The sequence below is a fragment of the Acanthochromis polyacanthus genome, chromosome 17 (assembly GCF_021347895.1).
Source record: "Acanthochromis polyacanthus isolate Apoly-LR-REF ecotype Palm Island chromosome 17, KAUST_Apoly_ChrSc, whole genome shotgun sequence".
Taxonomy (NCBI): domain Eukaryota; kingdom Metazoa; phylum Chordata; class Actinopteri; family Pomacentridae; genus Acanthochromis; species Acanthochromis polyacanthus.
This window is the reverse complement of record NC_067129.1, coordinates 24,564,977-24,587,372: the sequence shown is the minus strand read 5'-3', so window position 1 is coordinate 24,587,372 and position 22,396 is coordinate 24,564,977. Positions and strand designations below refer to the sequence as shown.

General features: G+C 41.8%; 1 protein-coding gene across 1 annotated transcript; it reads right to left on the bottom strand.

Annotated features, from left to right (window-relative positions):
- Nucleotides 1-3,045: 3,045 nt before the first annotated feature.
- prdm15 (PR domain containing 15) lies at nucleotides 3,046-19,578 on the bottom strand. Its single transcript, XM_022199354.2, has 24 exons — nucleotides 19,465-19,578; nucleotides 18,861-18,900; nucleotides 18,682-18,775; nucleotides 16,745-16,898; nucleotides 16,463-16,615; nucleotides 16,243-16,351; nucleotides 16,070-16,153; nucleotides 15,627-15,809; nucleotides 14,203-14,418; nucleotides 13,962-14,056; nucleotides 13,794-13,881; nucleotides 13,533-13,700; nucleotides 12,202-12,296; nucleotides 11,944-12,075; nucleotides 10,789-10,929; nucleotides 10,422-10,585; nucleotides 10,124-10,203; nucleotides 8,958-9,077; nucleotides 8,709-8,840; nucleotides 8,455-8,538; nucleotides 5,909-6,084; nucleotides 5,728-5,805; nucleotides 5,050-5,271; nucleotides 3,046-4,140 (listed from the first exon to the last, which is right to left on the bottom strand). The coding sequence occupies exons 1-24, from the start codon at nucleotides 19,561-19,563 to the stop codon at nucleotides 3,604-3,606; spliced, it is 3,444 nt and encodes a 1,147-aa protein (XP_022055046.2). The 5' UTR covers nucleotides 19,564-19,578; the 3' UTR covers nucleotides 3,046-3,603.
- Between the last annotated feature and the right edge of the window lie 2,818 nt (nucleotides 19,579-22,396).

Here is a 22,396-nt window from a genome sequence, read left to right as displayed (position 1 = left end):
CAAGAAACAGACTCTAAAAGAGACACAGTGAATGCAATAAAAGAGAAGTGTTCATAGAGATATAAAGAACTTGCATCAACCTTTGGGTAAGTTTGGATTTTGTGATGTGAGGTTGTATGAAGTACTTCTCCATAGTGAGTGTACCTATAGTAGATACACATACATAGTTTAGAATACCTGCAAAGAAACTGAGCAATATACTGTCATGGATGTGGGAACCAGAAAATGTACTTTAGTCACCTAAAAGAAAAGTTAATGTAAAATAATCAATATTGTTGAAGTGTACACTATATTTACAGTATCTTCTCTACTTTACCTTGCTGGCATACGGGCCTTCCAACAGGGGACTGAAGCAGTGACATTTATTTTTAAATCCACTAAACTCCTTTGTCAAAAATAACATTTTTTTCACAGAACATGGGAATTGTTGATCTGCTGAATTAGAAGACAAGGTGATGACTGCATCCCAGTTAAAGATAAAATCTTATTGTTGTATTATGTTATGGCTTTTTATGCAAATGCTGTATTTCTCCAACTTTATTTTCAAAACAATATCTTAGACTGGTTTTAGATGAAAAGAGAAAATGTCTGTCATCCAGGTCATCGTATATTCAAGTGCTAAATGAGATCAACGAGAAAGCCTGAATTTCACCTTATCACATGAGTTCAGTTGTCTTTATTTTAGCACTTAGATATTTATATTATAGTAAATGAAATTACAATAAAGCAATAAAGCTCACCATACTCACTATACTCAGCAGCAGTAACTGTGTGAAAGTTGAACCTGCCTCAAGAGCTGCAGATCCAGTTAAATACTGCAGTCACTGAGTCTGTTCTCTGCACATCCATCACTGTCAGCCAACAAACAGCACAGGAACACACTACAACGGGCAGTCAAGCCTGCAGAAATCATTACCAGTGCCGACTTGCCCACCATCTATGCCTGACTGCTCCACCCTCAGGGTCGCTTCAGGGTCAGGACACGAGCAGCAGGATTGCCTACTGATCCAAAGTGTCCCCTCTGATGCCACTACAGAGTGTGGCCTTTTCGTCAAAACTAATTTCGCACACTCTAATATTTCATTGGACCACATTTAGCTTTTAGAACAACATGTATTTGTCATGGCATCGTTTCCATGAGCTTCTGCAATGTCACAGCGTATTTTTCTGTCCAAATTCATTGTCCATCAAGATCTTGTATTGGTCATGGGAGAGTCGGACCGCTGTGCAAAGACTTCTCCAGCACATCCCAAACATTTCAAATGGGGCTGAGGTCTGGACTCTGTGGAGGCCAGTCCATGTGTGAAAATGATGTCTCATGCTACTTGAACCACTCATTCACAGTGTGAGCCCCATGAATCCTGACATCACCATCTTGGAATGCTCATGCCATCAGGGAAGAAAAACTCCACTGATAGAAAGACCTGGTCATTGAGTATGTTCAGGAAGTCAGCTGGCCTCATTCTTTAGGCACATAGTGTTGCTGAACCTGACCATAACCCTAACCCCCACAGGTTTATAGGTACTAGGCAAGATGAGTGCATTACTTCATCCACCTCTTTTCTTACCCTGGTGCACTGGTGCAGCCATCACAAACAGCAAATCTGGACTCATCAGACCACATGGCCTTCTTTCATTGCTCCAGAGTCCAATCTTCACACTCCATAGCAAATTGAAGCCTTTTCCCCCTGTTTAGCCACACTGATCAGTGGTTTTCTTAGAGTTACACAGCTGTTTAGTCCCAGTCCCTTGAAATCCCTTTGCATTGTGCGTGTCGAGGGGGAGTCTATCCCAGCTGACTTAGGGTGAAGGCAGGAGACACCCTGGACAGGTCAGCAGTCTATCACAGGACTATAGAGACAAACAACCACACTCACATTCACACCTATGGACAAATTAGAGTTACCAATTAACCTCAGCATGTTTTTGGACTGTCCATCCATTCTCTATATACCACTTTATTCTCACTAGGCTCGCAGGGGGTGCTGGAGCCTATCCCAGCTGACTCGGGCAAAGGCAGGGGACACCCTGGACAGGTCACCAGTCTGTCACAGGGCTACATATACAGACAAACAATCACACTCACATTCACACCTACGGGCAGTTTAGAGTAATCAATTAACCTCAGCATGTTTCTGGACTGTGGAAGGAAGCCAGAGAACCCGGAGAAAACCCACACATGCACAGGGAGAACATGCAAACTCCATGCAGAAAGATCCCAGGAAAGTGGATCTTCCAGCTGCAAGGCGAAAGTGTTAACCACCAATCCACTGTGCAGCCCTGAACAGCTACTGAAAAGTTTGGGTTATTGTCTGTTCAACTTTAAATGTGTATGCATAATAATTTAGCTTTGGGGGTGTTTTTTTTATCTTGAAAGGAATGAAACTGCATAATTGTGGGCATTATAAAATTTGGGGTCTCTTGTCTTGTTTTTTATTTTAAAAATGGATTGCTGAATTAACAACAGTGCAAAGAATCAGCTCTTTTCAAGTGTATGTACTCATATTCAATTCATGAACTAATTCTTTTCTCTCTGTTTTGCTACAAGTGTACTTCAGAAAATGTATGCACATATGTGAACTGCAAAAAGGTCTTCGATTTATGTTTGGCTTCTGTGATCTGTTCAGATTTTGTATCTACAGAAGATGTGTCCTATTCATGAATAAAGACAAATTCAGTGAACTGCAGTGCAAATATAACTGATCATCCAAATTGATTCTGCTTCACAAATGGCTGACTAACTGTTGACTCTGCAGAATCTAACAGTATGTGATGGATAACTCGGTGAGGACTGGAGCACACTCCTACACACATTCTTTGACTGAATGTACCTTACATTTACGGTGTGCTGTTGGCAGAAAAGTGAGCAGCTTCTGACTGACTGAAGGACAAACATGCTCACTGGTCCGAGACCTGAGGAGATCCAGAGCAGCTGGGGACACGGCTAGAAACAGAAACAGGCTGAGATCATGATTCAGGTGACATTTGGACGGGGATTTCGAAAAACGTTGGCAGTTGCAGACCACACAAAGAAGAGGCGAGTCATTTTAAAGAGACATTTTGTTTAAAAATAACAGTACAAAAAGGTTTCCAGTATTTTTTCCCCAACAGATCAACAATAATTACAGTATACAGCATTCTAAAAATAACATTTCATCAGTGAGACGCTTTCAGAAATGCACCAACCACCACATATGATATAAACTGGTGAAAGCCTCCTCACCAGCTTCTCTCAAAGTTCATCTTTTTCAGGGTGGTACATTTTCATACTTCATTTTCTGAGCAGCAGATGTATCTTGAAAACATGCATGTTTTTAAAGGCTGATAAGGCATTTGAATATTCAACATGTTGCTTTGGTTTCAGATCAGTGGAGTGTCAGTGATTTTGGCTGAATGCACCGTTTCTTCTGTTTTGTAATTAGTAGATTCGCTATCATCAGACACTGTTTTCTCAGTATAAAAAAAGACAATATCACAATTTCATTCACTTCCATGGGGCTGTAGAGGCATCTGGGTGACAGTGATCAAAGCTTTGCACGGAAAAATCTACTCTACTATGGAACAATGTCTGAGTGTGAGGTGACCCGCACCCCCAGGATCTGTTCAGTAGGTGAACATCTGCTGTGTGGAGCCGCTCTGCTGCTGTGGGGTGGGCGCCTGGTTCTGGTTGGACCGGCCTGGCTCCGGGCCCTGGCTCTGGGCCTCCTGACTGTCCCCCTGAGTGCCCTCCACCACCGGAGTGACCTGGCCGCCCTCAGCTACTGATACGGGCCTCCAGGCCAGAGCTGGTGCCTCCAGCTGGTGGCCCATGGGGTTGACCAGAGTGGTGAGGTTGATGAAGTGGGCGACTGACTGGGTCGCCGCGCCTCCACCGGGACCCATCGTGTCTGGGACGAGTTCGGCCGGTCGGTTGTGGAGCATGGCCGAGCCGCTGACGGTGTCGAAGGTGACGGTGAGGATGGAGTTGTCCAGCGTGAGGGGCCGATCGCCGGCCGTCAGGTGGCCCACAGCTACAGGCTGCAGGCTGGTGAACTGGGCGGGGGCGTGGCTGGTGATGGGAGTGACGGTGATGTTGGTCAGCCCCACTGAGCTGTTGGGGGAGGAGGAGGATGCACCGCTGGGGTCGGCCAGGACCACCACCTGAAACAGCAGCAGTTAGGTCAATACCAGCAGCTCATCTACTGACAGAAAGAAAGACTGATGGGTGACTCTTTATTCCCAGCTTCTGTCATGGTAACATGGTTGAAATTTCTTAAACATACTTTTTTCTTTTTAAACGCGTAAATTTAGAAAACAAATGTACAGATTACAACTAGCTTTTTATTTATTTAAAAAAAAATCTAACTGGTTGAACTATTCCATCATCTAAATACTGTAATAAAGGGGTAAATAAATAAATGGGTGTATCTGTCAAATCTGGATTATACTACCAACAGAAAATTACCATTTTGATTATTTCACTATGATTTGTCCACTTCTTTCTGTAGTTCTGCAATTCCTAATCTTACTTATTATTGCTTTGTTCGGCAGGTGTAAAGCTAAGACGTAGTTCGTTATATCTTCTGTTGTTTCATCTTCATTTATTGCCTGAGATCCTTAATGAAGTCATGCCTTGTAATGTGAAGTATGAGTTGTGTAGTACAGTGTGGTTACATTAGTTGGCATATTTGAATCATGGGTTATATTTTGTTATTACCATGTAGAAGGACATTTTATTAAAGTTGGATAATTAATAACAATATCCAACAGTGATCAGTTTATTTTAACAAAAAGAAATGTGAATTCTAGAAACACAGAGCCAGAGAGGTGATGGCATTACTTTACTACAAATGCACATCATCAGTATGGATTTGTCTTTATTCTGCTTTTCCTCAGCAATGTGCAGTCAGCTGTTGTCTCTTCAGCAATAAAAACTTCAGCCCAGACTCTTTAAGTCAGGGCGCCTGCTTTTGTCACGCTTTCCTTTGACGTCTTTGGGGGAAAAAAAATAGATTGAACATGTTATTGTAACAATAAAGCTCCATCTTCAGTAAAAGTCTGCATGTGTACCTGCTGGATGCTCTGCACAGCAGAGCTAGTCTCGGTCTCATCGCCGACGATGACAGTGTTGAATTCTGGAATTTGTTCATGTCTCGGCTCAGTGAACTCTACATATTCGTCTGACTCAGAGAGCTCCAGCTCAGCTGGAACTCTCTGCCTCTTCTTGGATTGTCGGGGAGGTCGGCTGGGCCTCTCATGAGACATGCCGTCTTTATCCAGGGTCAGAGTGGGCTGAGGGAGGAGGTGAAACATGTCAACATAACATACAGACAGTGACACGGTCAACTTTAAATCTACACCTTTTTCATTTGGTCATATTGCAAACCTGTCACACAGCATACATGCAATACCAAGACCAGGGGATTCATACTATTGTTCTGATGATTCACAGGTCAGACTGTGAATAAACAGCAACTTTGCATTTTTGTACCAGTAACAGCAAAATAAAGAGTTTACGGAACTGATCCACAGTCGTGACCTCAATCAAGGTTATTTTAGCCTCAGATGGACTAATTAAATATGTAACTAAGCTGAAAAGCTATTTGCACCTTAAGCACAATCGGTGGCATGATCAGGTCTCTTGTTTTCTTTTAAACCAGGAAGCTACATCCTCTGAGTTTCTTTAACCACTGTGTTTCATTGTTGTGCATTCTGCATCACCAAAGAAATAGAGAACTTTAGCCCAACCTGCACAATGCTAATAGATGAATCATTGATTGTGGAATTTTCCTGAAGATCAAAGTCATCGATTCTCACAGACACCACCTGAAGGTAATAAGAAGGAGGACAACATTCAGTAAGTGGGCCTTTTGGAGTCAGTAACAGCTGTGGATCTGTGTGCTAGCACATGGATCATTTCCAGACTCACCTCAGGGTGTTTGCGTCGCAGGTGTCGATTCATGGAAGCGCGGGTGGACACCTTGGTCCCACAGAGGTGACATGCCTGGGCCTCCACCTTTTCATGGGTCAGGTGGATGTGCTTCTGCAGCATGTACTCTGTCAGATACTTTTTATCACATGTCGCACACGTCCATGTCTTTCCCACTGCAGCGAGAGAGAGGGAGAGAGAGAGAGAGAGAGACAGGGTCATTCCAGCATGCACGTCTCAAACACATAACTAAAAACTAATTTAAATGACACACAAACTATAAAGAGGCTGCACAGTGGATTGGTGGTTAGCACTTTCGCCTTGCAGCTACAAAATCCCTGGTTCATGTCATCTTTCTGCATGGAGTTTGCATGTTCTCCCTGTGCATACGTAGGTTTTCTCCAGGTACTCCGGCTTCCTCACACAGTCCAAAAACATGCTGAGATTAAGTGGTAATTCTAAATTGTCCATAGGTGTGAATGTGCGTGTGATTGGGTTGTCTGCATACGTGGCCCTTTGATAGACTGGTGACCTGCCTTCGCCCTAAGTCATCTGGGATAGACCCCCTCTGACCCTAATGGGGATTGAGCAGTGTATAAATAATGGATGGACATAATATAAAGCTTTATACTTTTCCCTTAACAGAAGACAAGAAGATTAGAGGAGATTATTTACTACCGCTCTCTGTATGCAGCGAGAGCTACAATAATTCAAGGCTGAGGCAAATACCTTAAAGTACACAGCTTGTATTGTCACTAGATCCTGCTCCGAAAAAAAATCCCTGGCTCCAGTTGATCCTGTTCAAAAAGTGGCAGCCTCCCTCGAGATAAACTATGTCAGATTGCTATTGCACATCTGGGTGGATGTGGCTCAGATGGAAGAGCAGGTTGTCCACTAATTGCAAGGTTTGATCCCAGGCCTCTCAGCATTCTGAAGTGTGTGAATGGATGAATGGGAAACTTTGAGTACCATTAAGATAGAAAAGCACTATTTAAGACCGTTTTCATTATTATGGTCTTAAATGGACTGTCCAAGTTTGTAGACTCTGTCTCGCACCTTTAAGCTTCCGTTTAAGAAATACACCACCATTTTATGTGAAAATGCAATTCTGCTGTATTTGTGATTGCTGTCACTGAATATTTCTGCAAGTTTAACTCATCTATGTAATTAGCACAATGTAGCTAGTGTTAGCTTATGCATGGATAAGGTTGTTTTTTCCAGAAAGCTGCTGTTCTATTGTGCTTTGATCTGAGGTAATGAAGAGTATCAAGGCAACACGCTGCAATTCTTATTAAGATGGTCCTAGCTTCAAACAGCAAACAGCACTGACAAAAGGCTCAAAATCTGGCATTCGAGTTGGTTCCAATGTAAATTAATGGGTGGCAACACACTTTACACTCACGATCCAAAGCATTTAGCTCTGCACACAGATTCACAGGTCATAAACAGACCAAGAATCACCTCCCATATTTCACTGGAAAGGCTAAGTATTTAATGCCTCTCCTATGCTCGAGTTTTTGTGTGTCTGTTTCCATGCACCGGTCTGCTCCAGTCTGATGCATCATGGTTTCTTTTGGTCTCAAATACTTTAGTGCAATATCCAGTTGTTCGGAAAGGTTACACTCAGATCGTTTAACAGTAGCAACTTCATTTAAAAATTCACCAAATAGTGTTAATTACTGATAGCCTAGCTGCACTAGACCCATGCTCTGAAGACACAAGGGTCTAGGTACGCTCGACAGGGAGGGAGGCGGGCTAAAAGGTTGTCTATCAAATCACTCTGCAGGAATTGGGTAGGTATACAACCAATCAGCGCAACGAATAGGCTCCTAGAGCGCCGGAAATCAGAGGATGCGGTAGTTCGGTGAAGCCTTATTTATACAGTCAATGGGTGAAGCTCAAGTATATTACAGACGTGTTAACAGAAAGATTATTCAGAGTCGGTGCTAATGGAGCTCAATGACTGTTGTCGTTTTTGTTGTCGACCCTGGCAGAGAATTAAATTCGTTGCCGTGGGTTGTCTAGCACGGCTATGCTAGTTGTTTCCGGTTGTTTCTGTCAGAATCGTCGCGCCTCCGTCGTCACTTAGTTACGCCCGCCTTCTGACTCTACACTTCATGGTGATTGGTCCGGCCACTTTTAGGAGAATCCAGCCTCGAGCCTTTATGGAGGGTAACGAGACCCACCCTGGCAGAGAATTAAATTTGTTGCTGTGGGTTGTCTAGTGCAGCTAGGCTAAATTACTGATGTATTTGGGGTATATCTGTGACTTGTGCGACATGATATGCATTTGACTTAATTTTTGTCTGTTCCCAGTCAACCCATCCATTTTACACTGTGGACGTCTTTAATTCTTCAGTGGTGGTTTGGTTTTTTAAACTTACTCTTGGCCACATAAATCAAGGCACAGAATCACTTTCTACTCCGTTTTTCCCGCTTTGAACATACCAGGGAAAACAGCCAAATTACAGACTTCCATGTTCAGCCTGTAATAGTCCGTACAGAAACGTGAGGAGTGTACAGCAGCCTCCACATGAGACACTTGCCTGTGTGGATGAGTTTGTGCGTCTCCAGAGTCGTCCTTTCGCTGAACGTCTTTCCACACAACTCGCACATGAAGTCCTTTATACCTGCAGGAATATTGACAGCAAATAAATACACAGCCGGACAAACGGTCACAAAACACTTCCTGTCAGTCTCACTTAGAAATGCTTGCAAGCTCAACAAATCAATAGTCACAGCACTGACTTACACGTCACTAAGCCTTTCGTGGGGCTGCGGCACACACACTCTGACTCACCTGTATGTCTCTTGTAGTGTTTCAGCATGTTGACTTTTTGGGCAAACTTGCGGTTACATTCTTTACACTCGTACTCTTTGATGCCCTTGTGAAGCTTCATGTGGTGCCTGAGAGCGTGTTTGGTCTTCATACCTGCGCAAGAAAATGTTGACACAGCAGAACAGTGATTTAAACTCACAATGCCCACCATGCTGTTTGCACGGTCACAGAAAAATAACGAGGTGTGTGATGCAGAGGTGAGGACCTGACCTTTCCCACACTCTGCGCACAGGTAGTCTCGGTTGTCGTCGTGAACCCTGAGGTGCTCCTTCAGCATGTCCTTCCTTGCGAATGATTTGCCGCACTTATCACAGCCATGACTCTTCACCCCTGGATTAAAATGCAAACACATGAACACACTCAGTAAACATTATAGAAAGACAAAATGGAATCATGTGTTTCCTTTGCTGCTACTGCTACCTTTTCAAGACATCTGACTCTTTGAATATTGGGCTTTAAGTCAAGTCTTTAATTTCCAGTGTCTACTATAACTCTTAATTTCCTATGATGGAGTCACTGAAACAGATACACCTTTGTCAGAAAAAAAACGATCCTCAAGAAGTGAACTCAAGTGCTGCTGATCACATGGACAAAGAAAAGGCTTTCAGAAATTGAGTTAATAGTCCTAATTTAAACCCCATCTTGAACCTGTGGACTGTGCTGAAGAAACAAGTGTGTGATAGAAAGCCAACTGATTTAGTTGATCCAATTCTGTCAGAAGGAACGGTCAAAGATACAACCTGAAGCTTGAGGACGGCAATAAAAGCAAGCAACTGAGGTGAAAATGGACATTTAACCAAATACTACAGTAATTGTATGCCATGTATGTTTTTAAGCCTACAGACTTTGTTATATAATAAGATCTATAATAATATATGAAAGAGCCAAAATACATGATCTTATGTTGTGACCAATTTTGCGTGTTTCAATGATCCCATCATAGAAAATTAATAGTTATAAGAGAGACTGGAAATTCAAGACTGTCGTGATGTACACAAGTGTACCTGGACACACAACCTACCTCAATATAAAGCAGTCAAGCTCACCTTGACCTGCTACAACAGTAAAAGGCCACGTGTGCTAATAATGTCATGAAGAATATCGTACGAGTCAGAACAAGAGCTTTTACTTTAAGAGCTGCTCTATAATTGATTTTGCTTTCAGTGTATGAAGTTTTAAGAGAAAGCTAAGTGGGTTACATCGACTTCTTAAGGTATTTCTAGATTTTATAGCATCATTTTACAACAACAAATATTTGAGCAAATTATAGTTTTTAAAGTTGGCGTTCTGTCTGCCTCAGGGAGTTTGATGCTTCCGTGTCACAAACATGATGAAACAAGAGACACATGTTGCACAGATCTCAGGTTGTTGCTCACCTGTGTGGATGATCTTGTGCCTTTCTAGGTTACCGATACTATTGAAGATTCGGCCGCAGATTTCACATGGATGGATGTATCTTAGGACAGAGCAGGAGACATGAAATTTATTAAGGGGCTTTTCTATTTCACAGCAGATCATGTACTTATAGCTGCAGTCAAATAAAAGCTCGAGCATCAGTACAACACAGACCTCAGCTGACATTTCAGTCCCCATCCTTATTAAGAATCTTCACCTTGGTTAAATGGTTCAAAACATGAACCATTTAATGTGTATTTTTGCTTCCTGCAGCCTTACTTCTGCACTGCAGGGTCAGGCAGCTGCTCTCTGTGGATGACCAGGTGAGCGTTGTAAGTGGCCTTTAGAGCAAAGCGTCGGTTGCAGATCCCGCAGCCATAGCCTCTCTCTTTGTGCTGCTCCATGATGTGCTTCAGGTACTCTTTGCCTTTCGCAAATGACAGCTGGAGACACAGACGTGGGCAGGTTGAGTTACTTGAGTGAGACTGTCAGTGACACAGCAGGGTGAATATATTCCTCCACCTCCTTCTTAAACACATCAGAAGACCTATATAGGTCCTCCATAGTTCTCATGACTGAAAAGCCTTTAACATATCTGTGGACTTGCACAGTAACACTCTGTTCAAGATTAAGGTCCGAGGCTAACCTGACATTTCTTGCAGTTGTATTTGTGGTGCTCAGGATCATCTTCCTCTTCGTCATCGTCCGTTTCATCGCTGTCGCCCGCTGAGATGCCGATCTTCTTGATGAAGCCCTCTCTCTCCTGCTCATCCATTAAGGCTATGTCCTGGAACAAGTACGGCTCTTTGACATTTAATAACGTCGATGAGTGCTCAGCCCCCGGAGGGCGTCTAAAGCCATTTTAATGAAATGTGTGCTGAGATGGGAAGGTGCTAGCTGATAACGATGGAGACGCTTACATTTTTGTCATGCAACGCTGTGCTTGGTGGGCCTTTTAGTTTTATCTTCCAGTCCGAGTGACATTTCTTTTGCTTACATTCAAAAATCCGTTATATCAAGAATACATGATCTGAGCTCTGTATTTACAGCAGAGGAGGCACGCTAGTTAGAGAGACTGAGGGAAAAGTAACGTATACTAAACCAATAAAACAAATGCAACAAGGTTTAAGAAAGACATGCAGATAAGAAAGTTGTCAGCAAGTTGTTGGAAGACACATTCAATATGGTAAAATAGAGTTGATATGCAGAGTAGTGCATATAATTCCTTTTTCTGAGCTGGATTCTTCTGATCTGTAATTGCTGTCTCACCAACTTGCTTACTCTCCATCATGTCTACTGTAGGATGCTGCTGCTGTCTTTCCTCTAACCCACTGCTTCCAGCTGCCCATTTCCACCAATCTACTCTGCATCGCCCTTACTATCCTACTTCTTCCCGTTAAAAGGGACTTTTTTCTTGCCACTGTCGCCTTAGGGCTTGCTCTGGGGGTTCAGGCATATAGGTTATGTAAGCGTCTTGAGACAATCTGAATTGTAATCAGCGCTATATAAATAAAATTTAATTGAACATAAATATAATACTTGTACTTTACTGCACAAAAGTCATTTTTGAGATCTCTCCACTTCTATCCCTGGTTGTGCCGTTTCCACAGTAGATTTTATATCGCAGTGAAAAACAAGCTTACAGTCAGTAAAAACGTGGCAGGACCAAACAATGTCCAAAAAAAGGTGTGGGGGTTCAGGATGCTCAACACAAATTCTCCTCATAATAAAACAGTACAAAACTTCTCCCTACTTGGTTAACCCAGCAAAAGCACTGCTATTGCTGAAGTTTCAGTTTCACCTTGAAATGCACATGAATGTGATCTCGGAGGACGTCCACACGGAAGAACTTGCGGCCGCAGATCTCACAGGTGTACTTCTTATCACCGTGAGTCAACAGATGCTTGTTCATGTTACTCCTGCAGGAGAACACCTGTGTACACAAACACACATTGTGCAATACATACTTCACTGATCAACTACTTCCTGGATTTACGAGCAGGTATCTGACCTGCTGCCATAAGTGCCATTCTTCTCAGCTGCTCTGCAGAGTGCTTACCTTGCCACAGATAGGACAGGGTGAAGGCTCCTTCCTGTACTTAGTTCCTTCTTCTCCATTGGCCTCCAGTTCTTCTCTCTTCATGTGCTTTGGTCCTGCCCACATGCACAAAGGGTTTAGTTCAGCTGATGAAAAATCACAGATGAAATATAGTGACATGCAGCTAAAGGTGTCACTAAAGTAATCAGGCAGCTACAAAATAACCACACAGACCTCGACACACCACAGAGTAGCAAAAATCTGCATCTGCATAGATGAGCGAACCTGCTAGAAGGATGACTATGACTGTCTCAGTCAGTCTCTATCAATTAAATCGTCATGTCATGGCTACTAAATATCAGACGCAGCTCATCACTTGCCAACGCCATCCCTACGGTAAAGCATGGTGGCGGTAACATCATGCTATGTGGGTGCTTCAGGGAGACTAGCCAGAACTGAGGAAATTATGAATGTTGCCAAATGCAGAGGTCCTTGGAGAAAACTTGTTCCAGAGTCAGAGACCTGACACTGGGGTGATGGTTCACAGCATGACTATGTTACAAAGCAGCCAGTAAAAAAGACAACCCTGGAGTGTCTTCAGTACAAATCTCTGACTGTCCATGACCTGCCATTTCAGAGTCCAAACTTAAACCCCATAGAACATCTGTGGAGAGACCTGAAGATGGCCGTTCACAGACACTTCCCAAAGCTTGAGCTGGTACATCAGGAAGAATGGAACAAACTGGCCACATCCATTTGCATAAAGTCAGTAGAGATTTACCCAAAAAGACTGGAAACTGTACCTGCTGCCAAAGAGACTTCTACAAGGTACTGAAAAAAGTTCAGTTTTTAACCAAGATTTTAGTTTTTGACTTAAAATAAATTTGCAAAAAAAAATGAATAAAATAAGTTTCTGTTTCGTCATTATGAGTTATTGATGTAGATTGATGGAAAAATGTCGCTCACTTGTTTGTCAGACAACATGATTCCCTGGAGACGTTTCTCTTCTTTTACTCTCTTGACAAGTTGCTGTAATTATTTCAGACGTTTCCTGACACCAGAGATATGGTTGGCTGAGATTAAATTTAACAATTTCTTTTTCCCTCTATCCTGTGCTTTTGCGACGCTGCACAAAAACCAGGAAGGCAAGTACGCTTGAAAAGCCATGCAGTTCAATCATTGCACTTGCACAATTTAAATAAGGCTTTATACCCAAAATGTAAATGATGCTACTAAATACAAAATAACTTTTCACACAAGAACACATTTTAACTTAGATTTTTCTACAACAGTAATTTGAAAATAAAAAATATCCCTAAACATAAATCGTAATAAAACCTGGCAGGACTCACCCACACCGTGCCTCCTGTGGTGCTCCTGCATCACGTCTTTGCGGTAGAACATCTTGTTGCAGATTTCACAAGAGTAGATCTTCTCGCCGTGCTTCTTCTTGTGCTTGGAGAGGTTGCTGTTGGTGGAGAAGAATCGCGAGCAGAGGTCACACTGGAACGTCTTGTCGTCTGGGGAAAAAAAAAAAAAACAGTACAAGACAGGTTGAAGCAGGAATGTGATCAGAAACATTTTCAAAATAAGACAAAAAGCAGGAAGGCTACCTGTCCGGCAGTTGTGGAAGTTTAAGGCATTTTCCAGGCGGAAGGATTTCTCACACGTGTTGCATTTATATTTGTATTCTTGGTCTGGCTGTTGGAAGCACAAAAACACAATGACATCAACTAGTGGAGCGGCTAAAACCTCAAAGGCAACAGTTTAGAGTCACTTACCATGGTCTTGCTGTGCTTGTAAGAAATGTGCTGCTTCAGACTCTCCTTGCGACTGAACAACTTGTCACATTCATCACACTTGAACAGCTTACCACCTGAGAGGATAAATGAAGGGATTCGTCAATACTACGCACACTCGCATTCTAATACAGCTATTTGAAGGGCGAGTTTTTCTCAGATTGAGACGATTCATTGAACACTTTTCTAAAAGCTGAATTTAGCTTTTCAGATCCCGACGCACCATGAGATCGGATGTGTCTGTTGAGGTTGCTGCTGTTCTGGAAGACCTTGTTGCAGAGGGCGCAGCGGTAAATCCTCTTGTGCTCTCTGGCTTTGTGTCTCTTTAAGACAACCCCGCTGTCTGGAACGCTGTGCAGGCTGCTGCTCTCTGCCGCTGCTGTGGGTGCTGCCGCCTGTGAGGCCACCGGCTCTAAGTTCTCCACCTGGGGCTTCACATCTGCACACATCACAAATCAAATGTCAAAGACGAAGCCACAGTAGAGTCCAAACGATACTTGATTTCTGAGACAGCACTGATAACAAAGACATCAACAAACTGAGGTTAAGACTGGAGAGTCTACGGTCATGAGAAAATTATAGGATAAAAAAAAATTAGATGCAAAAAAGATTCGTACTGCAACTTTACCATCTTTAGCATGTTAGCATAGCATGACAGCTGGCATTAATATACTGGAAGAAGCATAAGTTTGACCTGAGGGCAGCCTAGATTACAAGTCACCACAGTGATCAAAGCTCATTCTGGTTTTAACATCAATAATAACAAACAATTTCTGAATTTTACAATAATGTGAAAAAGTATGTATGGAAATGAGTGGATTTTTAAAAATATTTGGAAAAAGAAACATTTAAACTTCTTTGACGCTGCGCCTACAAATAAAACAGTCAGCTGTTCGTGGACACCTGTAGTCAATTCATCTTTGTCATTTTCATCTTTAAATCCATCAAACTGGAATTCAGGGGTTAGAAATGATGACACATGTTGTTGAGGACTGACAGAATGGAACTTGACAAACTTAAAACTCGGACATCTAGACTTCTCTTTGCAGTTGAAGTGTGTGGTTTCATAATGGAAAGAACTCTCTTATTTATGTAATTGCTCATTAAAAGAAAACACGCTGTCTTGTATAAGGTTATGAATTTAGTTTAGGTACATTTTGGTGCTGGAGGAAAAACGACAGCTGAGTAAATAGTATCTTTGCTTTTGTGGTAGGAATACCTGGAGATTCAAAATGGCTGTTGAATGTATAGACGATAGTGAGTCAGCCAGCTTCATGGACTGACCCTAAAACCTACCTTTTCTTTTAATATTCTCATATATATATATACATACATACATATATATATATAAATTAGACAGGAAAAGGTTCACTGAGATGAGATCAGAATAGACCATAGAGTATTCTGGTGAAGACGAGCAGGCAGGTTACAGACATAAAACTATATAACCATTTACCTGAAGATTAGGAGTGCCTTATGAGATCAGCACAATATCAGAAAATTGCAAACTATATGCCATAATTTGGCATGACTGACTCTACAAGTGGACAAGGCAAACCATCCAACTCAAGCCTACCCCAATGGTAAGATTTAAGGTTTGCAATAAACGTCAGAGCTCCATGGTGAACCTTTTCTTTTCTCTCTCACCTTTGTTTTTGCTTGCAGCAGCTGTAGCTCCGGGCCGGCGCCCCTTAGCTCTCCTCCCTCGGCTCTGGCCTCTCCTGGGTCCAGGCTGAGCTGCAGGGGGGCAGCTCTCCTCCTGGGGCAGCAGCAGGTCGACGGGAAGCACCGTTACTGTCTTTGCTTCACTGAGGTGAATCAGCATGTTGCCTGTGATCAACAGAAAGAAAGCAGAGGAATCAGAGTGAACAACCATGACACAGCATTTTGTTCAGCTCAGAGATCTTTTGAAGGAGTGAACAGTCGGGGTTCCGCTTCTGCTGGCCTCACTGTGCAGAAAAGCAGCTAAAAACAACCACCTGATGCAAGTAAGAGCTTCAAAAAACCCCAGAAATGATGGTTAAGTTAGCTCAAAGAAGAGCAAACACTTCTCAGATGTGCTGACTGGAGGACGCTTTGAATGATCGTACCTGCACTGTTGTCTTCAGCCACTGGGGGCATGTGGACTCCACTTTTCTCTGAGGTCTCTGTTTGAGCATATGAAGACGTCACATCTGATTAAAAGAGAAAAAAAAATATAACTCACGCTGTTGCCATGACACCCTACCACAACATCTGAGCTGGAATGTCTGAATGAATGTACCTGGTGGAGGTTGTGGCGGTACAAGCGGAGACTTCAGCACAGGTTTCTCCATCTTCTTGGCATAGAAAGCTCCATACCAGACTCTAAGCTCTGTTCCTGGCAGGACATCCTGGGAAACATACAGCACAGACAGGTGTATAGGGGGAAGAACGCAGTGAATGAGCTGCAGGATCAGCAGCAACAATCCTGAAAGGCTCAGGTTTAAGTTGGATGCAGGTACCTGGGAGGTGTTAAAGTAAACGTCATCGTCCTGCTGGTAAGCTGTCAGATTCTGGTGTTTGTGGTCAGTGGCAGGTCGTACCAGCATCATCCAGTTGCAGTCCTCCTCATTGCTCGAGTCAAAGCACACCACCACGCCATCCTTCTGGAAGATCTGCTCAGTAGGAGAAGGTGGATTAAGAAGGAAAAGATTTTAGAAGTTAACCATCATGTATCTATATGAACAATGCAGCACATCATCCAGTATATCCTCTCTACATGGTCAGCATTCATCAGGCTGCACCTTCAGAGGAAACGCTCCTTCCTTCTCCAGGTGAGAGACCCTCTTAGCCTCAAAGGGCCCAAACCGGGTCCTCTTGACCAGCCGGTGCAGGACAAACACTCCCTCCTCCCGATTAGCCACCTCTCTGATCTGCAGGCTGTCTGGTAGAGACGACCTGGTTCAGGACAAGAGCAATGAAAGAACAATAAAACCGTAATCATTTTCATTTCATTTAAATCATTTATTCAATTTACAAATTGTTTACCTTCATTTAGTGACAAGTAAATATGTAAATTACATGTTAGGAGTCACTTAAAATAAAAAGAAGATTGGCCTGAAGCTACAAGTTTAGCACATTACTAGCACATACTTACTCAGTCTTACTGCAAGGTCTGCACTACTAAAGAACCACGGCAGTTAAAAAAAACAAGTCTTTAACCCCATTTACATCGGCATGTGGTACTTTATCTACTGGAAGACATTTCATCTTTGGTCATGGCTGAACATTTCCACCTTGAAACTGCAGTGTACTGATGAAAGTTCCAAAGACACAAATTCAGACTTATGGGGTTTCATATGCAACAAACCTAGTGGTACATGTCCACTGAGGCGTGTGGTGATGCGAGTAGTTGCATCACTTCCCAGCATTAGATGCTAGATGGGTGTACAACTAGACAGTGATGGGACAGAACGGAAAACCAACACATTTTCCACCTTCCTACAACCAAGCAAACACTGGCTGCACCTGATTGGACGTCGCTTCACTCATGGACTGTTAGACTGACAGCTGCAGGATCCGCCTTGAATTTAAGTTGAAAACAGTTTTTATGGAGCTTCCAAAGGCCTTTTTTACATAAAGTAGCTGAGACCTCAACTTAATGATACCCCAGATCTCAAAATTTAGTCACACACAGCCAGACCACTCTGTAGCACCTCGTAGAATGGTCAAGCCAATCATGATGACCTTGAGCGGTGCTAAAAACAGGATGTAGCGATGGTGTTCACTGAAAATGGCAGGTGTTTACATGCAGATGAGCACTGACATTAAAATGGACAATCCACCAAAAAATTAAAAAAAAAATATATATATATATAGCAAGGCTGAGGCTGCCTTGCTGTGTGATCCAAATCTTCAGTAAAATTTGAAATTTTTGGTGTGGTGGGTTAGATGCTATTGCTGTTATTTCCCACAGTGAAGAGGATTTTCAAAACATAAGCACTTAGACAGCAAAAGTTGGGGAGACAGCTGTGTGAAATGCACAGCCAATTTCTTATATTTCAGTTTTATATATATATATATATATATATTGCTTTATATAGTTTCTTTTCAATGCTGCTATACAGAGAGTGTTAAACTGATTTTCATTGCCTTCTGTAACAGTGACAATAAAGATCTATTCAATTCAATGGCAAGCTTGTAGAAGTCATCTACATGAATCAGACTAGTCAAGTGCAACATGATGCTATAGACACAGCTGCATAGACATAAATAGGAGGTGTACAAATGACAGATCGTGTGGGCATGCACCATAAGGAACCAATCAGGTCAGCTTGCAGTATGAGGCTTTCTGTACCATTATTCTACTTTAGAATTGGTTTCTGTTTTGAACCTGTATGGCTGAATGACTCCAACACTACAACTTCCCACTGCATAGAATGGAGTAGTTTCACAGGGCAGAGTTGTGGGTGAGCTGGTGCGCTCAGGATGCAGACAGTAGTGGAGAGGTCGGTGCAGAGAGAGGTGGAGAAGCAACGATTTAAAATGACATGCATTACATGTATGTTTGATAGACAGTGATGAGCTGTAAGAGATTAAATCAATCACCTGAGGGGAACACTTGCAAAGGTATTTGTATTTTCAGCCTCTTTCAGATATCAGGGGGGTTGAATCTGTACTGCTTTAGTGTTACTCTGGTTGAGACTTTACTGTGATAATTGATGGATGGGCTGTCACTCACCGAGCTCGGCTGAGGACGAAGGAGTCGTGCACGGTCACCAGGGGCCCCAGCTCAGGACACTCAGAGTCATGGAACTGTCCACAGTCCTCGCACCCTGAGACACACATCACACCTGTCACCACTGTCCATTTTTACACTTTGTCACAAATACAGCGCAGGCAAACCGGATTCATACTCACAGATTAACTCATCTGGTGTCTGCTCAGCCATTATGCCAACCTACAAACACAGGAAAAGACTTCATATGAGGCCTTTAACAGCAAACAAGCAGGGAGGTGAGCAGAGGTCAGGGTACACTTAACTGTACATTTATATAAATCAACTACTTGTAAGAGTGTGTCAGAGTGGAACTGAACTTCTGCGCTTGTACACACACTAAACACTTGAGCTGTACCTGAATGCATCAGCCCTCCCGGCTCTACAGCAGCACTCTGACTACACTAGCTGCTTTTAGGTAAACGAGCTACAGTTGGACTGAGCACATTAACAGTCCGGGTTAGAGATGGGATCCAGGATTTGAGTCCTCCCAAACTCTAGCCGGGTTTTAACTCCGATCTGAGCGGCTCTCTTCACTAAAATGTAACAAAGAACAGTCGGCATGGCGGATGGACCGGAGACGCAAACCACCAAACCGGAGTCGATGGTTTTCAGCGCCAAGCAGGGAGCCGAGGAGGCGGCTCGGAGAGATCCGGAGAGGAGCGGACACCCCGGCTGCACCTTTACTACCGAACTGCGCCGCCATTTTGTAGAAAACCCGAATAAATTAGTGGGGAAACACGTTACCTTTTCTGCAAAAGACCCTTCATTTATCGAATCCTGACTCCGGGTTCCAATCCGCTCCAGAAACGGCGCAGGACCGGAAACGAGTCTCGCCCGGTGCATTGTGGGGATTGTAGGCTGCTATAAAGAATCTCCGTCAAGGTTTAATTATCCAATTACAGGGTGGACGCTCATCCCCTGAGTAAAAATACATGGAAAACTACTTAAATATTTTATTTAATGTTGTCTACTATTTTAGTAGTGCTACAAATCATGTCCAAGTCATGTAGCATGCAGCGCTGTAGTGTTCCTTTGTTTACATCATTATTATATCAAGTTCAACATATTCACATTCTTCACTGAAAAGAGAATTATACAACAACAAAATATAAAATTACTCTTCTCTGAGTGAAATTCCTGCGCCCAATGTCCTAATTTACTAAAGGTACAGAAATTTTGTTACCAGAATGAACTTCAGGTAGGGTTTGTAGAATTTTTTTTTGAATAGAAGTATATGGGGTTTTTTTTTTTGATAAAGAGAGAATAGCAAACTATTTTAAATTTAAAAAATTGAAAAATTATTAAAATACTAAATTAAATTTAAATATAGCACTCAGCATTTCAAATGGCCCCTTTCATTGTGATTTTTATTTGGTTATTTTTATTTATGCTTCTTATGTAAGCAGCTGATTTTAACTGTCAGTCTTTAACTGAGTAATTGTTTTATATGATTAATTCTGCAGAAATATTAAGTCCAACAGAATTTGTCACCATATTCTCAGGAGCCAGACCAGTACAACACAGCCAAGTGTTTGTTTAAATTGTTGCTGTTGTTGTTATTGTTGTTGTTGTTGTTGTTTTGACACTTGGCCATCAGCTCCAGTTTTTGGCTAGCTGGGCAGAGATTTTATTTGGCCTCCCATTGGAAATCTAAACATGAAACACTTCATTTTCTGCATTCTGATTAACTTTTGTGCACCAATGTGTAGCTTCTCTGCATCAATTTGTGGTGGAAACGTTTTCTTTTTTTTATTTCTGTGAAGAAAAACACAAAATAAAGATACAAGGTCAAAATTTAAAATATAATGGAATATACAGCAGTATGGCTCTTCGGCTTTCTGTGTTGCTTTCAAGCATTTTTTCTCCTGTCAGTGATGTTCTGTTATTTAGTATTATCCCTGCTGTAGCAACTCACATACAGGCATGATTTACTCTTCTGCCCTCTTTTGTCTCATTTGGTATCGGGATGCATAATCTCTTCAAATGTGAATTAATTAATTTCCGCTCATTTACAAGCCTCTGGATTTAAATAACTAATCTGTGTCTCAACAGTATTTCTGCTTTTGTTAAAAACTGTATGCTCATTCAAAACATGCCCAACATATCTGTGTTTTTGAAATCATGTTCAGCTCAATTATGTGACTGAAGCTACACTTCAAACAGAAATACAACACATTTTAGAAATACGTGAATAAAACTCTGATCAGATCTATTACATATATTTTAAATTGGATTACATATACCCCCTGCCACCTCCCTGAAATCTACGCCTGTGTCTGACAGTACGCCTGAATGTCACATGGCTGTTTGGATAACTAGCTGAGGTAATGTTATCTTGAGATCGCTGAACATTTGTGTGTTGAACAAACAGACTGTTTTATATCGTAACGGATGAAGGTCTCTCCAGGTACAATGAGAGTAAAAACAGTGATCTGAAAAACTCATTCATGAAGACCTGCACGATGAAACAACCCAGTCACCAGAATGGAAAGAAATATCTATTATATATATTGGTGATTTATATGTCCTATATACAACATATATTAATAAACAATCCAAAATACTTCAGTAGAGACAAATATCCCCCATAATTGTGGCTTGAATTGGAAAAAGCAATGGAAAATAGCAAATAACATATGAACAGTAAAATGACAGAAGGGTCAACTAAGGCTGCAATTCATCTTTGATTTAAAAAAAAAACTTTTTAAAAACAGGTCTTATTAGCGTATCATGAAATACTTTTAGAAAATCCTCAACACAAGTTAACTTCCATTGAAAAAAAATGCTAACATATTCCTCACACACTGGCAGACCTTTCTTTTAAACTCATTATAATAAAACAGAGCTTGCACTAATGACCAGATCTCAGACTAAAATGACTTACCAGAGGGAGATTTCTTCCTTTCCACATTGGATAGGTGAAGATACATCCCTTCAAACTTTAGAAGATGTGTATGTGACCCCTGAAACAATCTGAAAAAGCTTTAACACCTATTAAAAAACACGTCAGATAGGCAGGTCTTTTTCTTCGACATACACACACACATTCTAAATGTGTAGAAAGTTTTGAACGTTGAATTAAATCTTGTTGTCTAGGGGTTCATAATTCATTTATCATTGATAAATAGCTTCACTTTTACACAAAGGAGAGCAGAAGAGTAAAGGATGGGTACATGTGTGGTGATTAGGCAGGGATAATATAAAATAAGAAAAGTTATATACAAGAGAACAAATACTGAAAAACAAGACAGAATGCCTGTCATCCTTACTGCGTTCATGCATTATATTATATTTTGGATTGTCAACTGTGTTCTGAATTTTGATGAATTGATTTAAGATGTATCATAAACAGATAACAAAAAGGAACAGATGGTGCATAAAAATTTACAAGAACACAGGAAATTAAGGGTTTTACACTCAAAATTTCCAGTGGGAAAAAAATCCAAACCCTTGCCTTGTGTGCCTGCCAAGCCACAGTGCACCATGATGTATGTCTGAAAAAATAAATCAGCCAATATAACTAGTAGCTGCTGCTTTTAAGATAAATCTAGCGAAGTTAAAAGCGCAATCTTTCCTTATGAAAAGCATAGTATAAAGTAGCATACACTGTAAATATATAAATAATGCACAAGTACCTAAAAATGTACTTCAGTAAATGTAAGTTTCCACTGCGGAT

What these genes read in the sequence shown, in the direction of transcription:
- prdm15 (XM_022199354.2), bottom strand. Translation starts at nt 19,563, where the DNA reads ATGCACCGGGCGAGACTCGTTTCCGGTCCTGCGCCGTTTCTGGAGCGG. An exon ending in ACAACTGCAAGAAATGTCAG is followed by an intron (nt 10,586 to 10,788) that starts GTTAGCCTCGGA and finishes CTGTGTCTCCAG; the next exon opens with CTGTCATTTGCGAAAGGCAA. An exon ending in CATCTATTAGCATTGTGCAG is followed by an intron (nt 5,272 to 5,727) that starts GTTGGGCTAAAG and finishes CTCCTCCCTCAG; the next exon opens with CCCACTCTGACCCTGGATAA.